Source organism: Anomaloglossus baeobatrachus, chromosome 2, assembly GCF_048569485.1.
Source record: "Anomaloglossus baeobatrachus isolate aAnoBae1 chromosome 2, aAnoBae1.hap1, whole genome shotgun sequence".
Taxonomy (NCBI): domain Eukaryota; kingdom Metazoa; phylum Chordata; class Amphibia; order Anura; family Aromobatidae; genus Anomaloglossus; species Anomaloglossus baeobatrachus.
The window spans coordinates 652,460,838-652,480,896 of NC_134354.1; the positions used below are offsets into that span (position 1 = coordinate 652,460,838).

General features: G+C 46.0%; 1 protein-coding gene across 3 annotated transcripts in view; it reads left to right on the forward strand.

Annotated features, from left to right (window-relative positions):
* Positions 1-20,059, forward strand: part of RBMS2 (RNA binding motif single stranded interacting protein 2) — a 206,091-nt gene that overhangs the window by 107,182 nt on the left and 78,850 nt on the right. For all 3 annotated transcript variants that reach the window (XM_075334443.1, XM_075334441.1, XM_075334442.1), the window contains exon 2: positions 10,667-10,839. In XM_075334443.1, the coding sequence (XP_075190558.1) occupies positions 10,667-10,839 (173 nt within the window). The remainder of the gene's footprint in view (positions 1-10,666; positions 10,840-20,059) is intronic.

Sequence of the window (20,059 nt, forward strand, 5' to 3'; positions counted from 1 at the left end):
TTACAGTAGACAGACTAGTACAGAGGGAAGAGGGCCCTACCCTTGCGGGCTTACATTCTATAGGATTATGGGGAGGAGACAATAGGTGGGGTGTAGGTCAGGCGGCAGCTCCGCACGGTGGTCGGGCGGCAGCTCCGCACGGTGGTCGGGCGGCAGCTCCGCACGGTGGTCGGGCGGCAGCTCCGCACGGTGGTCGGGCGGCAGCTCCGCACGGTGGTCGGGCGGCAGCTGCGCACGGTGGTCGGGCGGCAGCTGCGCACGGTGGTCGGGCGGCAGCTGCGCACGGTGGTCGGGCGGCAGCTGCGCACGGTGGTCGGGCGGCAGCGAGTTCATTGTAGATTGTAGGCATTTCTGAACAGGTGCGTTTTCAGGTTCCGTTTCAAGTTTGCAAGAGTAGGGGATAGTCTGACGTGTTGAGGCAGCGAGTTCCAGGAGACTGGGGATGCTCGGGAGAAGTCTTGGAGTCGGTTGTGTGAGGAGCGAATGAGAGAGGAGGAGAGGAGGAGATCTTGGGAGGACCGGAGGTGACGTGTTGGAGTGTAGTGGGAGAGTAGTTCGGAGATGTACGGAGGGGAAAGATTATGCACAGCTTTGTAGGTCAGTGTTAGAAGTTTGAATTGGATACGGTGGAAGATTGGAAGCCAGTGGAGGGACATGCAGAGAGGAGAAGCGGGGTGGTATTGAGGAGAGAGGTGGATAAGTCGGGCAGCAGAGTTAAGGATGGACTGGAGAGGGGCAAGCGTGTTGGCAGGGAGGCCACAGAGGAGGATGTTACAGTAGTCGAGGCGGGAGATTATGAGGGCATGCACTAGCATTTTAGTAGATTGCAAATTGAGGAAAGGGCGGATTCTGGAAATATTTTTGAGTTGAAGACGGCAGGAGGTGGTGAGGGATTGGATGTGTGGTATGAAGGATAAGGCAGAGTCAAAGGTCACTCCGAGGCAGCGAACTTTGGGTACTGGCGAGAGCGTGGTGTTATTTATTGTAATAGATACAGCATGCTGGCTTCAGTTTACATAACAAAAACCTGCTGACAGATTTTCTTTGAGGTGAATGCCTCTTAATGAATTAGGCTCATCTTACAACTGGTGCGCGCCAGACATGTTACCTCTGTTAGGGGCAGGAGTACATTTATGGTGTAATTTATGCAAACGCAGTGTAAATTTGGATGACTTTATTGAACGGGCTTCATCATGCCCCTTTAGTGAAGCCGGTGGGGACTGACTTAAAAGCACCAAGAGTAGCTAAACGTTTGTGCAAGTTCAGTTGTGCATCAATTTAGGGACAATTCAAGATGTGTTATGGCAGAAAACTGGCAATAACATCTCAATGAATCGGACCCTATGTGTCAGTTGGCAGCTAACACTTGTCTCGCATATGTAAAGAAAATCATTAAAATAAATGTTATGGGCCTATCTACACGGGCGGTGACAGGCCAATAATGAGCGCTGACCGCATGTATAAGGCTGCTTTCACACATCAGTTTTTTGCCATCAGGTGCAATCCGGCAAAAACATAGACTTCTATTAGCGCCGGATTGCGCCGGATGGCCTTGCGTTCCATCCGGCTTTCGCCGGATCCGGCAAAATTTGCTTGTCCGGCAGCCGGATGGAACGTTGGAGTGAACATTTTTTGTCCCCGGCGAAAAACCGTATTGCGCCGGCTTGTTTTTTTTTTAATGGAAGCCTATGGACGCCGGATCCGGCATAATACGGCAAAAACCGGATTAAGGCCGACGGATCCGTTTTTTTGAACTGAGCATGCTCAGTATCACAATGGATCTGTCAAAAAACTGAAGGAACTGATGGAAAAAACTGATGCAACTCATCAGTTTTTTTGCCGGATCGTGCCTGATGCCAAAAAACTGATGCAGAGGAACAATTACAATGTTCTGGAATGGCCATCCCAGTCCCCAGACCTGAATATCATTGAACATCTGTGGGATGATTTGAAGCGTGCTGTCCCTGCTTGGCGACCATCAAACTTAACTGAACTGGAATTGTTTTGTAAACAGGAATAGTCAAATATACCTTCATCCAGGATCCAGGAACTCATTAAAAGCTACAGGAAGCGACTAGAGGCTGTTATTTTTGCAAAAGGAGGATCTACAAAATATTAAATGTCACTTTTATGTTGAGGTGCCCATACTTTTGCACCAGTCAAATTTTGTTTAATTGCAGATAGCACATTTTCTGTTAGTACAATAAACCTCATTTCAATCCAGAAATATTACTCAGTCCATCAGTTATTAGATATATGAAACTGAAATAGCTACTGCAAAAACCCAAATTGTTATAAAGAAAAAAGGTTAACATTAATAGGGGTGCCCAAACTTTTTCATATGACTGTATATACAATATGTATACTACCTCTAATATTAGGCCATTATTCTTCGGTGGCACTCTAAAGGGGTATTTCAGTGGACTGCCACTGATTCTGAGAATATGGAGAAGTCAGCACTGGCGCTCTATGCATTACATGGCACAGCGGCTCTTGGGGAACTCTCATCCCATTTTCTGGGTTGGGGTTATGCTTTGTTTCCTTGCCCACTGAGTGTCTCGGTGCTCGTGTGCGCAGGGAAAGTTGACGTCACACTAAGATAGTACTTTATTCTTGGGATTGGGAGGGGTCTCAGACGTCACAATAATGGCCATCAAACCTTACTTGGAAGTTTACTTTGGAGCCAATCAGTTGTCATCAGCGTCTATATGGGTGTGACTCACGCATAATGTATTATATATTATTGATCATATACCCTTATTGATCAATGATCACTGCAAAGTTGATGATGCAATTAAAAATTACACATGTCAGTATGGAGTCATTTTGGGTTTGGCGTTTTGAGCAATTATCTTCAAGAGCCAAATGAATATGATCACTTGTAAGAATAATTGCTCATTAGAAATAAAAGATTATCAACTAAGAATGATAGAAGTGTTGTCTAGTGCTCACAAAATTCACATTTTTTTTACATGGCTATTCCACTCTGGAAAGGTAATTTCTCTTAGGCCCCGTTCACACGTCCGTGTCTCTGGTACGTGTTAGGTCCATTTCCGTATGTACCGGAGACACGGACACACGTACTCCAATGTTATTCAATGTATGGAGTTACACGTGCGTTTTTCCATAAGGTGCGTGTGTCCGTGTGCGTGATACGTTTGTCCGTAAAACACGGATGCATGTCCGTTATCTCCACGGAACACGCACACACGCACCCAGTGAAAGTCTATGGGTTGTGAGCACACGTACGTGAGACGGATGCATCTCCGTATGGTCTGTGTACGTTTTGTGCTTTTTTTGAAGCGATGTCGGTCAATCCTTTTTTTTCTGTGTATGTCAGTCAATCTCCCTCAGTCCGTCGGTCGGTCTCTCTCTCTGTCTGTCCCTCTCTCAGTCCGTCGGTCAGTCTCTCCCCCCTCTCTCAAACTCAACGTTCCCCGATCACTGACGTGGCGCTGCACAGCTGTTAAAAAAATCTCCGGCGGCTTTTACTATTTTGAAAAAGCCGGCCGCTCATTATTCAATCTCATATTCCCTGCTTTCCCCGCCCACCGGTGCCTATGATTGGTTGCAGTGAGACACGCCCCCACGCTGAGTGACAGCTTTCTCACTGCAACCAATCACAGCCGCCGGTGGGCGTGTCAATATCGAGTAGTAAAAAAAAAATAATAAACAATAAAAAAATAAACAACGTGCGGTTCCCCCCAATTTTTATACCAGCCAGGGTAAAGCCAAACGGCTGAAGACTGGAATTCTCAGGATGGGGAACTCCAACAATATCAGCCAGCAGCCGGCCAGAATTGCCGCATCCATAAGATGCGACAGTCCCGGGACTGTGCCCGGCTCATCCCGATTTGCCCTGGTGCGTTGGCAATCGGGGTAATAAGGAGTTAATGGCAGCAGCCCATAGCTGTCACTAAGTCCAAGATTGATCATGGCAGCATCTCCCCGAGATACCTTCCATGATTAACCTGTAAGTTAAAGAAAATAAGCACACACAACGAAAAATCCTTTATTTGAAATAATAAACCAAAAAAACCACCCTCGTTCACCACTTTATTAAGCCCCGAAAACCCCTCCAGCTCTGGCGTAATCCACGGAGGTCCCGCGATGCTCTCAGCTCTGCTACATGAAAGTATCAGGAACTGCAGTAGAACACCGCCACTCCTGTCAGCTCCACGCAGCAACTGAGGTGAGTAGCGCAATCAGCGATGATGTCACTCAGGTTACTCGCGGCCACCGCTGGATCCTCCAACTGTGACAGCAAGTCACCCAGGTGACAGCTATGAAGTCACAGGTGAGTTGCGGTCTCGGGTGGAGGATCCAGCTAGCCGCGGGTAACCTGAGTGACAGCAGCGCTAATCGCGCTGCTCACTTCAGTCACTCAGGGGATTAGCGGTCACCGGTGAGTCCTTCACGGGTGACCGCTAATCAGGACGCGACACAGACAGACCCGCAGGATGACAATGAAGTCAGGTGAAGTTCACCCGAGTTCATTGTCATCGCGCGTCGCTGTCTGCTGTCAGCGGGCATATAGCAACATCATTGTGCATCACACACGGAACATTTCACACGGAAACACACAGACATTACACTTACGTATCTCACGCACACACGGACATTCCACACGCACACACGGCTAGCATACACAATCACACGGATGTCACACGTACCAGAAAAACTGACAACAAAAAAAGGGAACACGGACCCGAAAAACGGCACGTAAGACAAGCACGTGTTTTTCACGGACGTGTGAATGGGGCCTTAAAGGGTTTGTCTCATCTTCTTTCTTTAGGAGCACACCACTTTTCTACTACTCTGCTTCCTGCGTGCACTTCTTAAGATTGACAATTTGGACCAGATTGCGCTGCCGGCCCAAACTGAGTGCTCTTCTGTGCTGCTATCGTTTACAGCGCAGGGGCACCAAACGTAAGGCCACTATACACACTGCGACATCGCTAACCAATGCTAACGATGTTGAGCGTGATAGCACCCACCCCCATCGTACGGCCGATATGTGGTGATCACTGCCGTAGCGAACATTATCGCTACGGCAGCGTCACACGCACATACCTGCTCTGCGATGTCGCTGTGACCGTCGAACCGCCTCCTTTCTAAGGGGGCGGTTCCTTCAGCGTCATAGCAACGTCACTAAGCGGCTGCCCAATCAAAGCGGAGGGGCGGAGATGAGCGGGACGAACATCCCGCCCACCTCCTTCCTTCCTCATTGCAGGTGGACGTAGGTAAGGAGATGTTCCTCATTCCTGCGGTGTCACACATAGCGATGTGTGCTGCTGCAGAAACGAGGAACAACATCGTTACTACAGCAGCAACGATATTTGGGAAGAGGGGGTATGTCACCGATTAGCAATTTTGAACGTTTTTGCAACGATTCAAAAACGTTAATGGGTGTCACACGCAACGACATCACTAAAGCGGCCGGATGTGCATCACAAATTCCGTGACCCCAACGAGATCGCTTTAGCGCTGAAGCTGTCTGAAGCTGTCTGAATAGCTGATCTGACTACAGGTGGCTTTACACACAACGAGATCGCTTTAGCGATCTCGTAGTGTGTAAAGCCACCTGTAGTCAGATCAGCTATTCAGACGGCTTCAGACAGCTTCAGCGCATCACTTACAGGCTCTAAATCATGGAACTTGTAAGAATGATGTGCTTCTTGCCTAGGAAATCAGCATTCTTGAGAATGAAGAGGATTTTTAATAAGAGGTAAATTGCATTTTACAACTATACCCATTAATGATTATGAGACAACCCCTTTAAAAGGACCCTGTTACTTCAGAAAACTGTACCTTCAGATATAGGGTTAGTCTGCAGGTAAATCGCATTACAATGCTGCCTGGCGGCCACACTGGATTTGCGGTTATTGAGATAACATGTTCAGATGTGCTACAGAGCCAGCTGTCAATCAAAGTGCCTGGACCAGTATAGTGAGTGGTGACTGTATGTTAACTGAAGACGAGGGGCTCCCAGGAAGAATTAAGCTAATTTTCTCCCAGTAGCTGTAATTTCAGAAGGCAGTTGAGCAGTGTTGGAACACTATATATGTTGACTGAAGGCGAGTGGTTCCCAGGAAGAATTAAGCTCATTTTCTCCCAGTAGCTGTGTAGTGCCCCACGGGGCAGATGTTTTAATCTACTCGTTGCCGGGCTGGGAGTGCAGATCCTCTGCGTCGTCACGGCGTGGCCTGGCCTGGTTCTGTGGCCCCGAGGCGTACAGGAAGGAGGATAGGAGGGTGGCAGGGAGGATGCAGGTAGTAGTTGGAGGTTTAGTAAAGTCTTTTAAAGTGATTGTGACGCCACCTGTGGTATGCAGCCAGGGATGGGGCCCGCCGCTGCAAGGTCTCTCACCGGGCAGATGTTAAATGCAGCCGTGATCGTGTCGCTCCCCACAGGCAGAGCAGGATTACCCCGGGGAGGATGGCGGGGGTGGTGGTAGCCCCCGTTGGCGCCGCAGCGCTGGGCGACGGCTCCGGTAAAGGAGAGGCAGAGACAGGGGCTGCGGTTCCAGGTCTTTTTACTCACAAGTCTTTCAAACGCTGCCCAGGGTATCGTTCTCTGCCACGATGGGCTCCAGCCGATCCCGGATCCGTGAAAGGTCAAGTCCGGTGTGTGTTTCAGCCTGTGAGACCTTTCCTCCTTTGATGCGCTAAGTATTGGACCCCCGTGGCGTGAAGCACTTGAAGGTCCCAGTGTCAGTTAAGTGTCCCGTTCTGTATGCTGATAGCACGGTTCCGTTATGGGGATTCTCAACCTCGGATCCTATATGCTATTTGCTGCAGACTTGTGGGTCGGGTCCGGTGAATTTTCGTAGCCGTTCCCCGTGACCCTTGCAGAGTTGGTAGACAATGTGAAGTATGCCTGCCCTAGGATTCTGTATCCCGACAGCGCCGGTCCTGTGGAAGCAGACGCCCTGCTTCTCCCCAGCGACTGTGTTGACCGCCTTGGCCCACAGAGCTGCTCGCGGCATGTCCACTCTCCTGTGTCTGAAGCTGTTCTCTCTTCTGTGGTAGTTGTGTTGTGTGTTCTGAGCTGTTGCTCCCAGCTGCTGCTACCGGCTGGTTCACCACTCTCACTAGGTCAACCTGCTCTTCCCACTGTGTGCTTCTGACTCCTCCTGGTGATGGCTTCTCCCTGACCCCGAGTTCCCAGTCCAGTGGATCTGGGGCGCCCCTGGTGCGGTGGCTTCCTGTAAACCCACTGCTGTAGTGACCCCCTACTGTTACCCAACCCTGGCCCGGTCCCCATTGGGGAGGGTAACCCATTCATTGACTGTATGTTTGTGTATGTATGTGTAAACCGACCTCTACCTTCCTCAGGCCCAGGATGAGTACTACACCCTAATGGGGGTGCAGTACCCTGTGGCGCCTGAAGCCGCAGGGGTGCCACAACTGCTTTTTCAGAAGGCAGTTGAGCAGCATTGTAACCTATTTACCTGCAGATTAACACTTTATCTGGAGGAAAATAACATTTTATTTATTTATTTTAAATATTCAGAATAATAAAACTGATTATTGCTGCATCTAAGGGCACAAGCAGGCGGACATGCAAATCGTATGATCTTGGAACTCAATGCACAGACTGGGCACAGGTCTCCTGACTGGATCATGACAGATTCATATATTTCTTTGAGGTTCGAGTCTGGTCTGCATAAGTTCTAACCAGGGCTTTTCTCTTTCCACCTCATTAGATGTAATGGTAGCAGAATATGTCCGGCTTTATGTTTATATTGCTCAGCTACAGAGCATCGATCATAATGTGCCCTGTAGTTGTTGCTCTGCTGCTGCTCCCATGGATATTACTGGATGACGCTGAAGAACCTTCTTTATGAGCAGATCTGCTAACAGTCTAATGTCTTGTGTGCCCTTGGGTTAACCAGGAAAGAATGAGTATCTATTGGTAGACTGTAATTGCTTTATCTGTCAGTTGCTTTATTTATGCTTTGTTGTGACACCTATGCTCACAGCCATCAGCATTGTTAAATATGTCATTTAAACGTATACACACCTGGATAAGGAGATCTTCAGATATCACTCAGCACAGCTCTGTGGTATAGAAAAGCCCACTAGCTACAGAGCAGAGCTGTCAATCACTATAGTCCCGCCCACATTGAGCTGCAGAGCAGTGTGAGCTGTGGGAGAACACAGCGATGAGTGGGGAAAATCAGAGCTGTCCCTACATCGTGTGTTGTGCATCACTGGCTCTTCCGGTGTCATTTCATTGTAGTGTAGATAATTTTGATTGATTAATTGTCATTTACTTGGACTTTAGGGTAGTAACGATTTATTTTCCTGTCTACAGAATAGGTAAATATGGCAGAGGTCATTGATCTGGTTGTCAGGACTTCTTCTCTTAGGCCTTCTGAACATGTTCTGTAGTAACAGTTCTGATACAAAGTTTCCTTTAGCACAATTTATGTTATTGGTTTACGAGTTATTAGCTATTTCACCAAAGTGGTATACTAAACAATACTAAGCACCTAAATAATATACTAATACATGTCTGAGAAACAGACCATGCTCGAACAGAAGACTCAGACTCTCTCCTTCAGGTTTATTGTCCTCGTATGTTCCTAAGAAGTACCGTGTTTTTCCAAAAAATAGGCCCTCCCCTAAAAATAAGCCCTAGGAGGGATTTTCAGCACTTTCGGAGCAAGGCTTAAATATAAGCCCTACCCCGAAAATAAGACCTAGTCGTGGATCAATAATGAAGTGTCCGTGCAGCTAAAAAAGTTACAGATACTGCAGGACACTTCATTATAGACAGCGGACACCCCGCAATCACACTCACCAGACGCTGAGCGGAAGGACTTGCAGTGATCTCACCCCCACACACATCAGCTCTCACACACACACAATCAGATCACACACACAATCAGATCTCACACACAATCAGATCGCACACATAATCAGATCGCACACATAATCAGATCACACACACATAACCATCAAATCACACACACAAACATCGCATCACACACATCGAATCGTACACATACTCACCACTTCCAGCGACACCAATCTCTTCTCACCGGCAGACTCATGAGAAACTGTGCGGCGGAGCGCAAGGACCTGCCACAACAGGAGCTGCGGACACACGTGACTTCCTCCCATCATTTCCTGCGGCCGGAAGTGCTGGATGTGATGTGTGCGTGTGTGTGTGTGCGTGCACGCGCGTGAGTGAGTGTGATCTGCAATCTCGTGTGTGTGCGATCTGCGATCTGGTGTGTGTGTTTGTGTGTGTGTCAGCCAGCAGCAGGGGAGGACGGCGTGCAGCACCCACCGGAGATCACATGAGGACCTGAGAGCCACGCAGACATCCAGGTCTGGTAAGTATGAGTCTCCTGGGAAGTGGGGGGGGGGTCTGCTTATTTGATCATATTTGATGCCCGTGGGCTGTCAGTATGCAAAGCTGATAGCAATCAAAAAGCATGTGGAGCTATGTAAGAGAGTGGGGTAGTTCACACAGGCGTCTTGGTGGTTTCTACATAACAATGATTTGTGTGTAAAAAATCGTATCATACTTTTTTCTTATCTGCGTTTTCCTGTCCATACTTGCCCAATGGGGACATAAAAACCATATACTGTACGCAGACACCATCAATATGGCGTCTGTTCTTTACTGAGCCATTGAATATACCAAACTGTATTTGGTTTTGAATTATTATAAAAATGGACTATACAGGTGGTGAAAATGGATATCCTTTTTATGCTGGTATGGGGAATGTCAGGGAGCTAGTAATGACTTTAATTACATTGTTCTTCAAAAACTGAGTAGAACTGTGGAATTAAAAACGCTGATGTCAATTGGTCTTCATATAAAAATGATGTTTTGGATTGATATGAGAAGAAATGTAGACGCATGAGTAGATCTTAGAACGTTCTGTGTCACAACCATCTTTGTCAGGTCTCTTTATGGTCTCTTTTTAAGCCATACACATTAGATGTCAATCAGCTGAACGATGGTTCAGCCAATCATTCATCCGGCAAACGTCTCGGCTGGCTGGTGCATCACAGTAGCACTGGAGCGCTAAGACATTTCTGGCAACTGCTTATCTCTAGAAAGCGATATGATCAATATTTCTCCTGACAATCACTCGTTCGGGGGTCCCATAAATATTATACCAACAGCCGAACTTGTCAATATCAGAGGACTCAACCAACTTTAGAGTAATGTGTATGGAGGGCTGTCATAAAGTCGGAATACTGTACAGTTCGTGACTTTTTAGAATGTTCGTCCTCTGATCGTGGCATTCTCACAATATGCACATACAGAGAAGTGATGTCTTGCTTACTAGGTATCTGGAGATTTTGGATTATACCAATTTTCCAGGAACTATATGGAGAGAAGACTGTCTGCTATGACTGACACTCAAACAATTGCTAAATGGTGGGATTAGCGTTGCTTTGACATAATGTTGTTGGGAAACTGTTGTTATTAGAAGTTTTCATTTAAGACAAATGAAATATTCATGTTCCACAGGAAAAGCTGATGGGATTTACGCTAAATAAATGAATGACTTCATTTTCCAAGAAATTATTTCAATTGCGTCTTTGACTGTAGCTGGAATGTTTCCTGGGTTATGTACTAGTTTTTCAGATCAAAGTCTTCCAATATCTAAAACTTTCCTTTTATATTTGTTTTCCAGCAGACCTATGTTTCGTCAGCACAGCATATGGCACCCCCCAGCCCTAGTAATAGCAGCGGCGGTGGAGAAGGAGGAGGTGGTGGAGGTGGAGAACAGTTGAGTAAAACCAACCTGTACATCAGAGGTCTTCATCCCAGTACCACGGACCAAGACCTGGTGAAGCTGTGCCAGCCGTAAGAAGCATTTCTATTCCTTGTTAAGGGCATTCAGTTTTTTTTGTATCTACAGGTCTTGTAAGCCATTTCTAAAGCTGTAGGTAATAGTAAGCTTAAGTAAATATAAATTAGATGTAGAATGCAAAATAACACGGGAATATTAGATTCTGTAGATATAAATTGTCTGATAAATGTCTCTAAAGTTATCTTTATACCTGTGCACAATATTAATACCTATGCTGAGCAGGCCATAACATTAGACTTAATGGAATTAATAACTGATGAAGAGAAGAACATTGATTATCTTGTTGTAGTAGTATCTGTTGTCATGTTGGTGGGTGTAGACCCACTGCGCCATGGGACCAATCTCACTCTGGACGGGCATGACTAAGCAACTACCTCGTCTTCACTAGAGCCTGTGATGGTTAGGTTAAGCTTGTTCTGGAAGGTAGCTACGAGGTAGCACTTCAGGGTAACTCTCTGCACTCAGGGGGCGGGGATGGACTTAAGTGCAGGCCGGAAAGCTTGAACAGACTGGACATCAGTTACTGGCAGGATTGCTGGTACAGACTTGCAGGCTGGTACAGGCGAGCAGGCAGGCTGGAACAGGCAGGTATGGATACACTTGACAAGTACTGGAACATAGGTACCGATTAGTAGGCACCGGACACAGGCATAGGATACGGGCACAGAATACGGGACCTGACAACTAGCAACGTACACCTAACTGAATGACCACATTTTTCAGGCACCTGTCATAGGGGCAGGATGCCTTAAATATCCAGTGCCTCTCAGTCATAGGCTAAGAGGTACAGTGCCTACAAGTAGTATTCAACCCCCTGCAGATTTAGCAGGTTTACACATTCGGAATTAACTTGGCATTGTGACATTTGAACTGTAGATCAGCCTGGAAGTGTGAAATGCACTGCAGCAAAAAAGAATGTTATTTCTTTTTTTATTTTTTTTTTTTAAATTGTGAAAAGTTTATTCAGAGGGTCATTTATTATTCAACCCCTCAAACCACAAGAATTCTGTTTGGTTCCCCTAAAGTATTAAGAAGTATTTCAGGCACAAAGAACAATGAGCTTCACATGTTTGGATTAATTATCTCTTTTTCCAGCCTTTTCTGACTAATTAAAACCCTCCCCAAACTTGTGAACAGCACTCATACTTGGTCAACCTGGGAAAGACAAAGGAGCATTCCAAGGCCATCAGAGACAAGATCGTGGAGGGTCACAAGGCTGGCAAGGGGTACAAAACCCTTTCCAAGGAGTTGGGCCTACCTGTCTCCACTGTTGGGAGCATCATCCGGAAGTGGAAGGCTTATGGAACTACTGTTAGCCTTCCACAGCCTGGACAGCCTTTGAAAGTTTCCACCCGTGCCGAGGCCAGGCTTGTCCGAAGAGTCAAGGCTAACCCAAGGACAACAAGGAAGGAGCTCCGGGAAGATCTCATGGCAGTGGGGACATTGGTTTCAGTCAATACCATAAGTAACGTACTCCACCGCAATGGTCTCCGTTCCAGACGAGCCCGTAAGGTACCTTTACTTTCAAAGCGTCATGTCAAGGCTCGTCTACAGTTTGCTCTTGATCACTTGGAGGACTCTGAGACAGACTGGTTCAAGGTTCTCTGGTCTGATGAGACCAAGATCGAGATCTTTGGTGCCAACCACACACGTGACGTTTGGAGACTGGATGGCACTGCATACGACCCCAAGAATACCATCCCTACAGTCAAGCATGGTGGTGGCAGCATCATGCTGTGGGGCTGTTTCTCAGCCAAGGGGCCTGGCCATCTGGTCCGCATCCATGGGAAGATGGATAGCACGGCCTACCTGGAGATTTTGGCCAAGAACCTCCGCTCCTCCATCAAGGATCTTAAGATGGGTCGTCATTTCATCTTCCAACAAGACAACGACCCAAAGCACACAGCCAAGAAAACCAAGGCCTGGTTCAAGAGGGAAAAAATCAAGGTGTTGCAATGGCCTAGTCAGTCTCCTGACCTTAACCCAATTGAAAACTTGTGGAAGGAGCTCAAGATTAAAGTCCACATGAGACACCCAAAGAACCTAGATAACTTGGAGAAGATCTGCATGGAGGAGTGGGCCAAGATAACTCCAGAGACCTGTGACGGCCTGATCAGGTCTTATAAAAGAGGATTATTAGCTGTAATTGCAAACAAGGGTTATTCCACAAAATATTAAACCTAGGGGTTGAATAATAATTGACCCACACTTTTATGTTGAAAATTTATTAAAATTTAACTGAGCAACATAACTTGTTGGTTTGTAAGATTTATGCATCTGTTAATAAATCCTGCTCTTGTTTGAAGTTTGCAGGCTCTAACTTATTTGCATCTTATCAAACCTGCTAAATCTGCAGGGGGTTGAATACTACTTGTAGGCACTGTATGTCTGGCTTAGGGCATGCTGGCCCTTTAGGAGGAGGAAGGCGCGCATACCCTATGCGCGCTCAAGCCCCTGGAGCAGGAGGCAGTGACGGGGACAGAAGCCATTACTGAGCAGCCAGGAAGGTCAGTGCGCTATTGTCCCTGCCAGGAGGAGGAAGCAGGACAGCACGGGGTTGCCAGCGCTAATGAAACTTCTGTCAATGTTTGTGGAATGTTTCAGGCAATACCTGAACAGTCAATTCTTGAAGTTGATTTCTTGGAATTAGGAAAAATGGACAAATATAAGGAACTGAGCGACTTTGACAAAGACCAACCTTTCATGGCTACAGTAGATGATTGGGCCAGAGCACTTTTTGCCATGCAGAGAGGTAATACCCACGAAAAGTAGCCAAGGAAGGACAACACAACAAACTGGCCGCAGGGTCATGTATGCCTGAGGATCGTTCACATCCAATTGAGCATCTGCAGAATATGCCGAAAAATCACCTCTGATTTCTGGAGATCCCACCTCACTACCTACAGGAATGAAACGATTGGCTGCAAGCATCATAGTGTCACTACAGGACACCTTCAGAGGTCTTGTTAGGTCAATGCTTCAACATTTAGTGGCACGAGTGGGACTGATAAAATATTAGGCAGGCTGTTATGGCTGATTGGTGTATATTTTGCTGAGCCATAAAAGCACTGTCAGCTCGTTTCTGTTTTGGGCTGCTTGTGTTGCCTTTTACATGGACTCCTTCCCAGTTTTTTGTTGCCTCGTGGACATTAACAACTTGACACTTGGCCCAATCCATTGCCATGCACTAATGAGAACGAAAACATCAAAACAAGCTGTTTTTGTCGGCATTTGCCCATGCTGTGTGGATCATTGATGCTAGTCTAGAGCCCGGTGGCTGTGTGTCCAACTCTAGTTTATTTTTAACTGTTGATTTGGGACTTGTGGGAAAGCGAAGAGAAAAAATATCTACCTATCTATATTAGATTTAGTAATAATTGAAAATATTCTGCTATTCTTACTATCAGAGTGTTTATTGGTTGCAGTTATTTAAACATATGAAAATGAGTTATGAATTTTAGCACATCACTGATGATGAGAAAGATTATTGAAGACCATGAGGGAGCAGCGCGGTTACTCTGGAGCAGGACTTTATCGGGTCCAAGCACAGTATTTTAAGAGAAAATATAATAAAACCTGGACAGCCACTCACATGGATCAGGGCTGTTTTCCGACCCTTTAGGGACCAACAAACTCTGTAATTTGACACAAATGTGTCCTGTAGCTTACATCTTGTGTGGCCCTTTGGATGAGGTCTGTCTGCATGTAAAGACCTTAACGTGTGAGACTGTAGCCTATAATTTTGTCTATAGTCTGAAATTTGGTCGTCACTGCTTTACATTGTGTTTCCGACAGTGAATGGTCTTACCTGTAGAAATTCTTAGAAAGAATTTGGAGATCTAACCTGCCTCTTCTGATACAACTTTTATCATACAATGTTGCTTGCAGAAACATGTTTGTTTGCAAAGTCACCAAAAGACGTATTGTAAATGTGAGTTGTTGTAACTAGGGATGATCGAATACCTCAAATATTCGGCTTCGCGAATATTTTCCGAATAGGTCGCCGATATGCGAATATTCGATGCACAATGTAAGTCTATGGGAAGCCCGAATAGTTCCAAATAATTGTTATTCGGTTTTCTCATAGACTTAAGGGGGCTTTACACGCTACGACATCGCTAATGCGAAGTCGTTGGGGTCACGGAATTTGTGCCGCACATCCGGCCGCATTAGCGATGCCGTTGCGTGTGACACCTATGAGCGATTTTGCATCGTCGCAAAAACGTGCAAAATCGCTCATCGGTGACATGGGGGGTATATTCTCAAATATCGTTACTGCAGCAGTAACGAAGTTGTTCCTCGTTCCTGCGGCAGCACACATCGCTCCGTTTGACACCGCAGGAACGATGAAGCTCTCCTTACCTGCCTCCCGGCCATAATGCGGAAGGAAGGAGGTGGGCGGGATGTTACGTCCTGCTCATCTCCGCCCCTCCGCTTCTATTGGGCGGCGGTTCAGTGACGCAGCTGTGACGTCGCTGTGACACTGAACGAACCGCCCCCTTAGAAAGGAGGCGGTTCGCCGGTCACAGCGACGTCGTCGGGCAGGTAAGTAGTGTGAGGGGTCCAGGCGATGTTGTGCGACACGGGCAGCGATATGCCCGTGTCGCACAACAGATGGGGGCGGGTACCCACGCTAGCGATATCGAATCGAATATTCGCGAATAGTCGAATAGCGGCGACCTATTCGGACAATATTCGCGAAGCCGAATATTTGAGGTATTCGATCATCCCTAGTTGTAACCTATCAATATGAGAATGTTATCTGTAGAGTTTGGTGGAACAGGTCTTCTAACCATGTGTATCGGGTCACAGCCAACTACTAACACTTTTTTTCATTTATTGTGTAGTCAGGGTGTTTTCCCATCTGGTACGTCTGTCAGTAAATTAACTTACTTTTAATAGTCATTCTCCATGAGCATATACTGTTGGGTCCAGGAATATTTGGACAGTGACATAGATTTTGTAATTTTAGCTGTTTACCAAAACGTATTCACGATACAGTCATATAATCAATATGGGCTTAAAATACAGACCGCCAGATTAAATTTGAGGGTATTCACATCCCAGTTTTAATAAGAATTTAGGAATTACAGTTCTGTAGCTGCCTCTTTTTGAAGGCGCCAAGGGAAATAGGAAGTATCTTAAAAGCTCTTTAATGGGCTGCATTGGCTATTCTTTAGTGAATTCATCATCAATTAAAGAGGTAAGAAGTCGTGGGCTGATTCCAGGTGTGGTATTTGCATTTGGGAGCTGTTGCTGTGAATCCATCACATGACGTCAAAGGTGCTCTCAATGGAATAGAAACAGATCATGATAAGGCTGAAAAAAAAATAGAAGAAATCCATCAGAGAGATAGCAGAAATATTAGAAGTGACCAAATCAAGTTTAATACATTCTGCATAAACAAAGCACACTGGTGAACTTGGGAATTCAAAAAGGCCTGGTCGTCCACAGAAGATTTCGGTGGTAGATGATTGCAGAATACTTTCCATGGTCAAGAAAGACCCTATACAGTATCCACCCAAGTGAAGAACACAGGAGATATGTGTTTCAGTATGAGTAGACTTCATTAGAGCAAATACAGAGGGTTCACCACAAGGTGCAAACCATTAGTCAGCCTTAAAAATAGAAAGGCCATATTAGACAATAGTTCTGAACCTAATTTTATATCTGGTTCTTGGCAACTACAACATCGAAGGCCAATCACAAGAATAAATGCAAATAATGTCATTCTTATATAAGAAAGATGAAGCATTTTAAAAAGATTATTATGTGGATGGTGTTTTTTTGTTGTTGTACTGGTCATTTTTTTTCAATTCACTTCTATTGTAGAAAAATAAAAAAAACTATCATGTAGCACAGCTACTCAAACTTTTTTTTTTCTGTGGGGTCCCACCAGCCAGAACAAGGGAATGCCTGAGGTTGACCACAAATACGAAAATTTAAAATATTGTTAAATTTAACTCTCATTGGTTCTCTTTAATGTCATATTGGGCTTTCAAGACAAAACACCAGGATTTTGCTATATAACGTAAAGGCAGTACCTCACTGACCCTAGGATGCTGAATCCAAGCATAGCCTTTGTTGAAAGATCTGATTCTTGATTGCTGAAATATCATAAAAGTGAACCTGTCACGAGATTTGACGACTATAAGCTACGGCCACCACCACTGAGCTCTTATATACAGCAGTCTAGAATACTGTAAATAAGAGCCCAGGCCGCTGTGTAGAACGTAAAAATCACTTTATAAGGCCCTGTGCGCACTGGAACAGTGCAGGGTCTGAAAGATTACCGCAACCGTGGTAAAAAACCGCGGCAAACCGCACCCGAAAACTGCATGCGGTTTGCTGCGGTTTTACCAAGGTATTGTTCGCGGTATTGACGCGGTTTTGCCGCATGTGGGTTGGTACATGTGCTTTAATGCATTCAATGCAATAAAGCACATTGAAAAAAAAAAAGTAATTTCCTTCTGAGATAGATAGCAGACAGATAAATAGACAGATAGAAGAATAGATAGAAGGATAGATAGAGGGATAGATAGTCCCTGTGAGCATACGCTGCATTTCTCCCGAGCGGTAATGTGTGTGCACATTACCGGCCGTGGGAAATGCCCTGTGGTTACCTCTGTTGTCTCGCTGCGAGGCTGCATTCAGCAGTGTCAGTCGCGGCTGGATGCAAGCATCGCAGGACGTGGATTACGCCGGAGCTGTGTGTTTCGGGGGGATTAATAAAGGGTTGAACCAGGGGCTTTTTTCTGTTTTATTTAAAATAAAGGATTTTTCGGTGTGTGTGTTTTTTCACTTTACTTACGGGTTGATCATGTCAGCTGTCTCAAGCCTGGACTTAGTGGCGGCGATCCGCCGCCATTAACTCCTTATATTACCCTGATTGCCACCGCATCACGGCAACAGGAAGAGCCGGGGACACTCCGGGACTGTCACATAATGGATGCTACAGTCCCGAGGCAGCTGCGGGCTGATATTCTCGGCTGCGGGAGGGGGGGTGCATTAACCCTGCCCCTCGTCCTCCCCAGCCTGAGAATACCAGGCCGCCGCTGTGTGCTTACCTCGGCTGGATGGTAAAAATACGGCGGAGCCCACGTGGTTTTTTTTCTATATGTCCGTTTGCTTTCTATGTGTATTCTATATGTCTGTGTGTGAGTGCGATGTGTGTTTACTATATGTCTGTGTCTGTGATGTGTGTGTTTACTCTCTGCTCCGCTTCCTCTTCCTGTTATAATGACATCACTTCCCTGCAAACCGCAGGCAGCGATGAACATTACCGCAGGTAAACCGCGAAATACCGGAGGGAATAACGTAGGAAAACGCAATGAACCGCACAGAATTTGCTTCCTGTGTTATTCCCTGCGGGATTTCACGATTACATGGCAGTCAATGGAGTGAAATCCCGTAGCGACGTGCGGAAAAGAAGTGACATGCGATTGTTTTTGCTGCGAGATTCCCGCAGCAAAACATGCAGCTGTCAAAATCCGCATAGTGCGCACAGCATTTTTTTCCCATAGGTTTTGCTGGTGAATCACTGCAGAGATCTTATGAACATAACATGCAGTGAAACGTGCAGCAAAACTGCAGGAAATCCGCAGCAAAGACCGGCAAGTGCGCACAGGGCCTAATACTCACCTAAGGGACGATGCGGAGCAGACTAGTCAGATGGGTGTCCCCGTTCTCTGGTACCAGTGCCTCCTCTTTCGGCCAACTTTGTCCTCCTTCTTCTGAAGCCTGGGTGCATGACGCGTCCTACGTCATCCACACTAGCTGGCATTGAGGTCCTGCTCAGGCACACTTTGATCTGCCCCGAGCAGGGCAGATCAAAGTATTGTAGAGCTAGCCAGGATTGAGGTCCTGCACAGGGGCCTTTTGCTCTGCCTTGAGCAGGGCAGATCAAAGCACTGTAGTGCACATGGGCGGGACCTCAGTGTCTGCTTGTGTGGATCACGTAGGACTCGTTATGCACACAGGCTTCAGAAGAAAGAGGTCAAAGATGGCCGAAAGAGAAGACGCCGGTACCGGAGAACGGAGACACCCATCTGACCAGACTGCCCTGCACTGCCCCTTAGGTGAGTATTATAAAGTGACTTTTACATTCTACACAGCGGCCTGGGCTCTTATATACAGAATGTTAGACTGCTGTATATAAGAGCCCACTGGTGGTGGCCGCAGCGTATAGTCACCGAATCTGGTGACAGGTTCCCTTTAATCAAAGTTGCAGAAATTCTCTGCACTTTGATTGATGTGTGCATCGGGGGGGCCTTCTTGGGTCAGGTCCTCGGGGTATATTCCTCCTCCTGTGTCTTGCACTGCATGCCCTCTTTTGTTTATTTAAATATCGCGCCACACCATCATTGCTGCTGTTGGCGTGCAATGCAAGATGCAAGAGGAGGAATATACACTGAGGACCTGACCAATAACGATCCGCACCCGATGCGCCTGTCAATTATAGGTGCGGTGCATTTCTGTAATTTTGATTACAGATATTTCAGCAACCAAGCATCCGATGTTTCAACAAAGGCATAAGCATACCTTTCAGCATTCTAGGGCCAGTATGGCACTGCCTTTACTTCATACAGAAAAATACTGGTGTTTGGTTCCATTTAACATAAGCACTAGTACTAGTCTGTTATATTACTGGACTAATTTCCCTGCTAAGGAAAAAAAAATATATAGCAGTTTGCAGAACACACGAGTAATGTTCAAACGTCCTATTCTCTAACGATGGGAGCCAGAAATGCGTCAAGGAATGGGATGGAACATTTTGGGAGATATGACTCCTCCTATCACATCATACAATGATCAAATCTGAACAAGAGTAACCAAAAATAAGAAAAGAGGTAGTAACTGATAAGGAATTAGAGGAACCTTTACTCACCATGCACGTTTTAACTTTTTCATAGTTTTTTTTTTAGCTTAAAGTCTTTGTGAAATATGAACAAACCAGTTCACCACAATTGTAAGTCCACTTTCATATGGAGCACGGATTTTGGTAGTGCCACAGCCAGGAACACGTGAAAGATGAAGTCCACCTGAACAAACGATTATCATGACTAAGGATGCAAGCACACGTGAAACGCGTTAATAGCATCATTCATGCACTAACTACTTGTCTCAATCACAATGTTCTGTATGTGAACTGCTACTAATAAAGAAGAATCGTTTGTTGAGCCGGACTTCATCTTTCATTATTCACATTAAAGT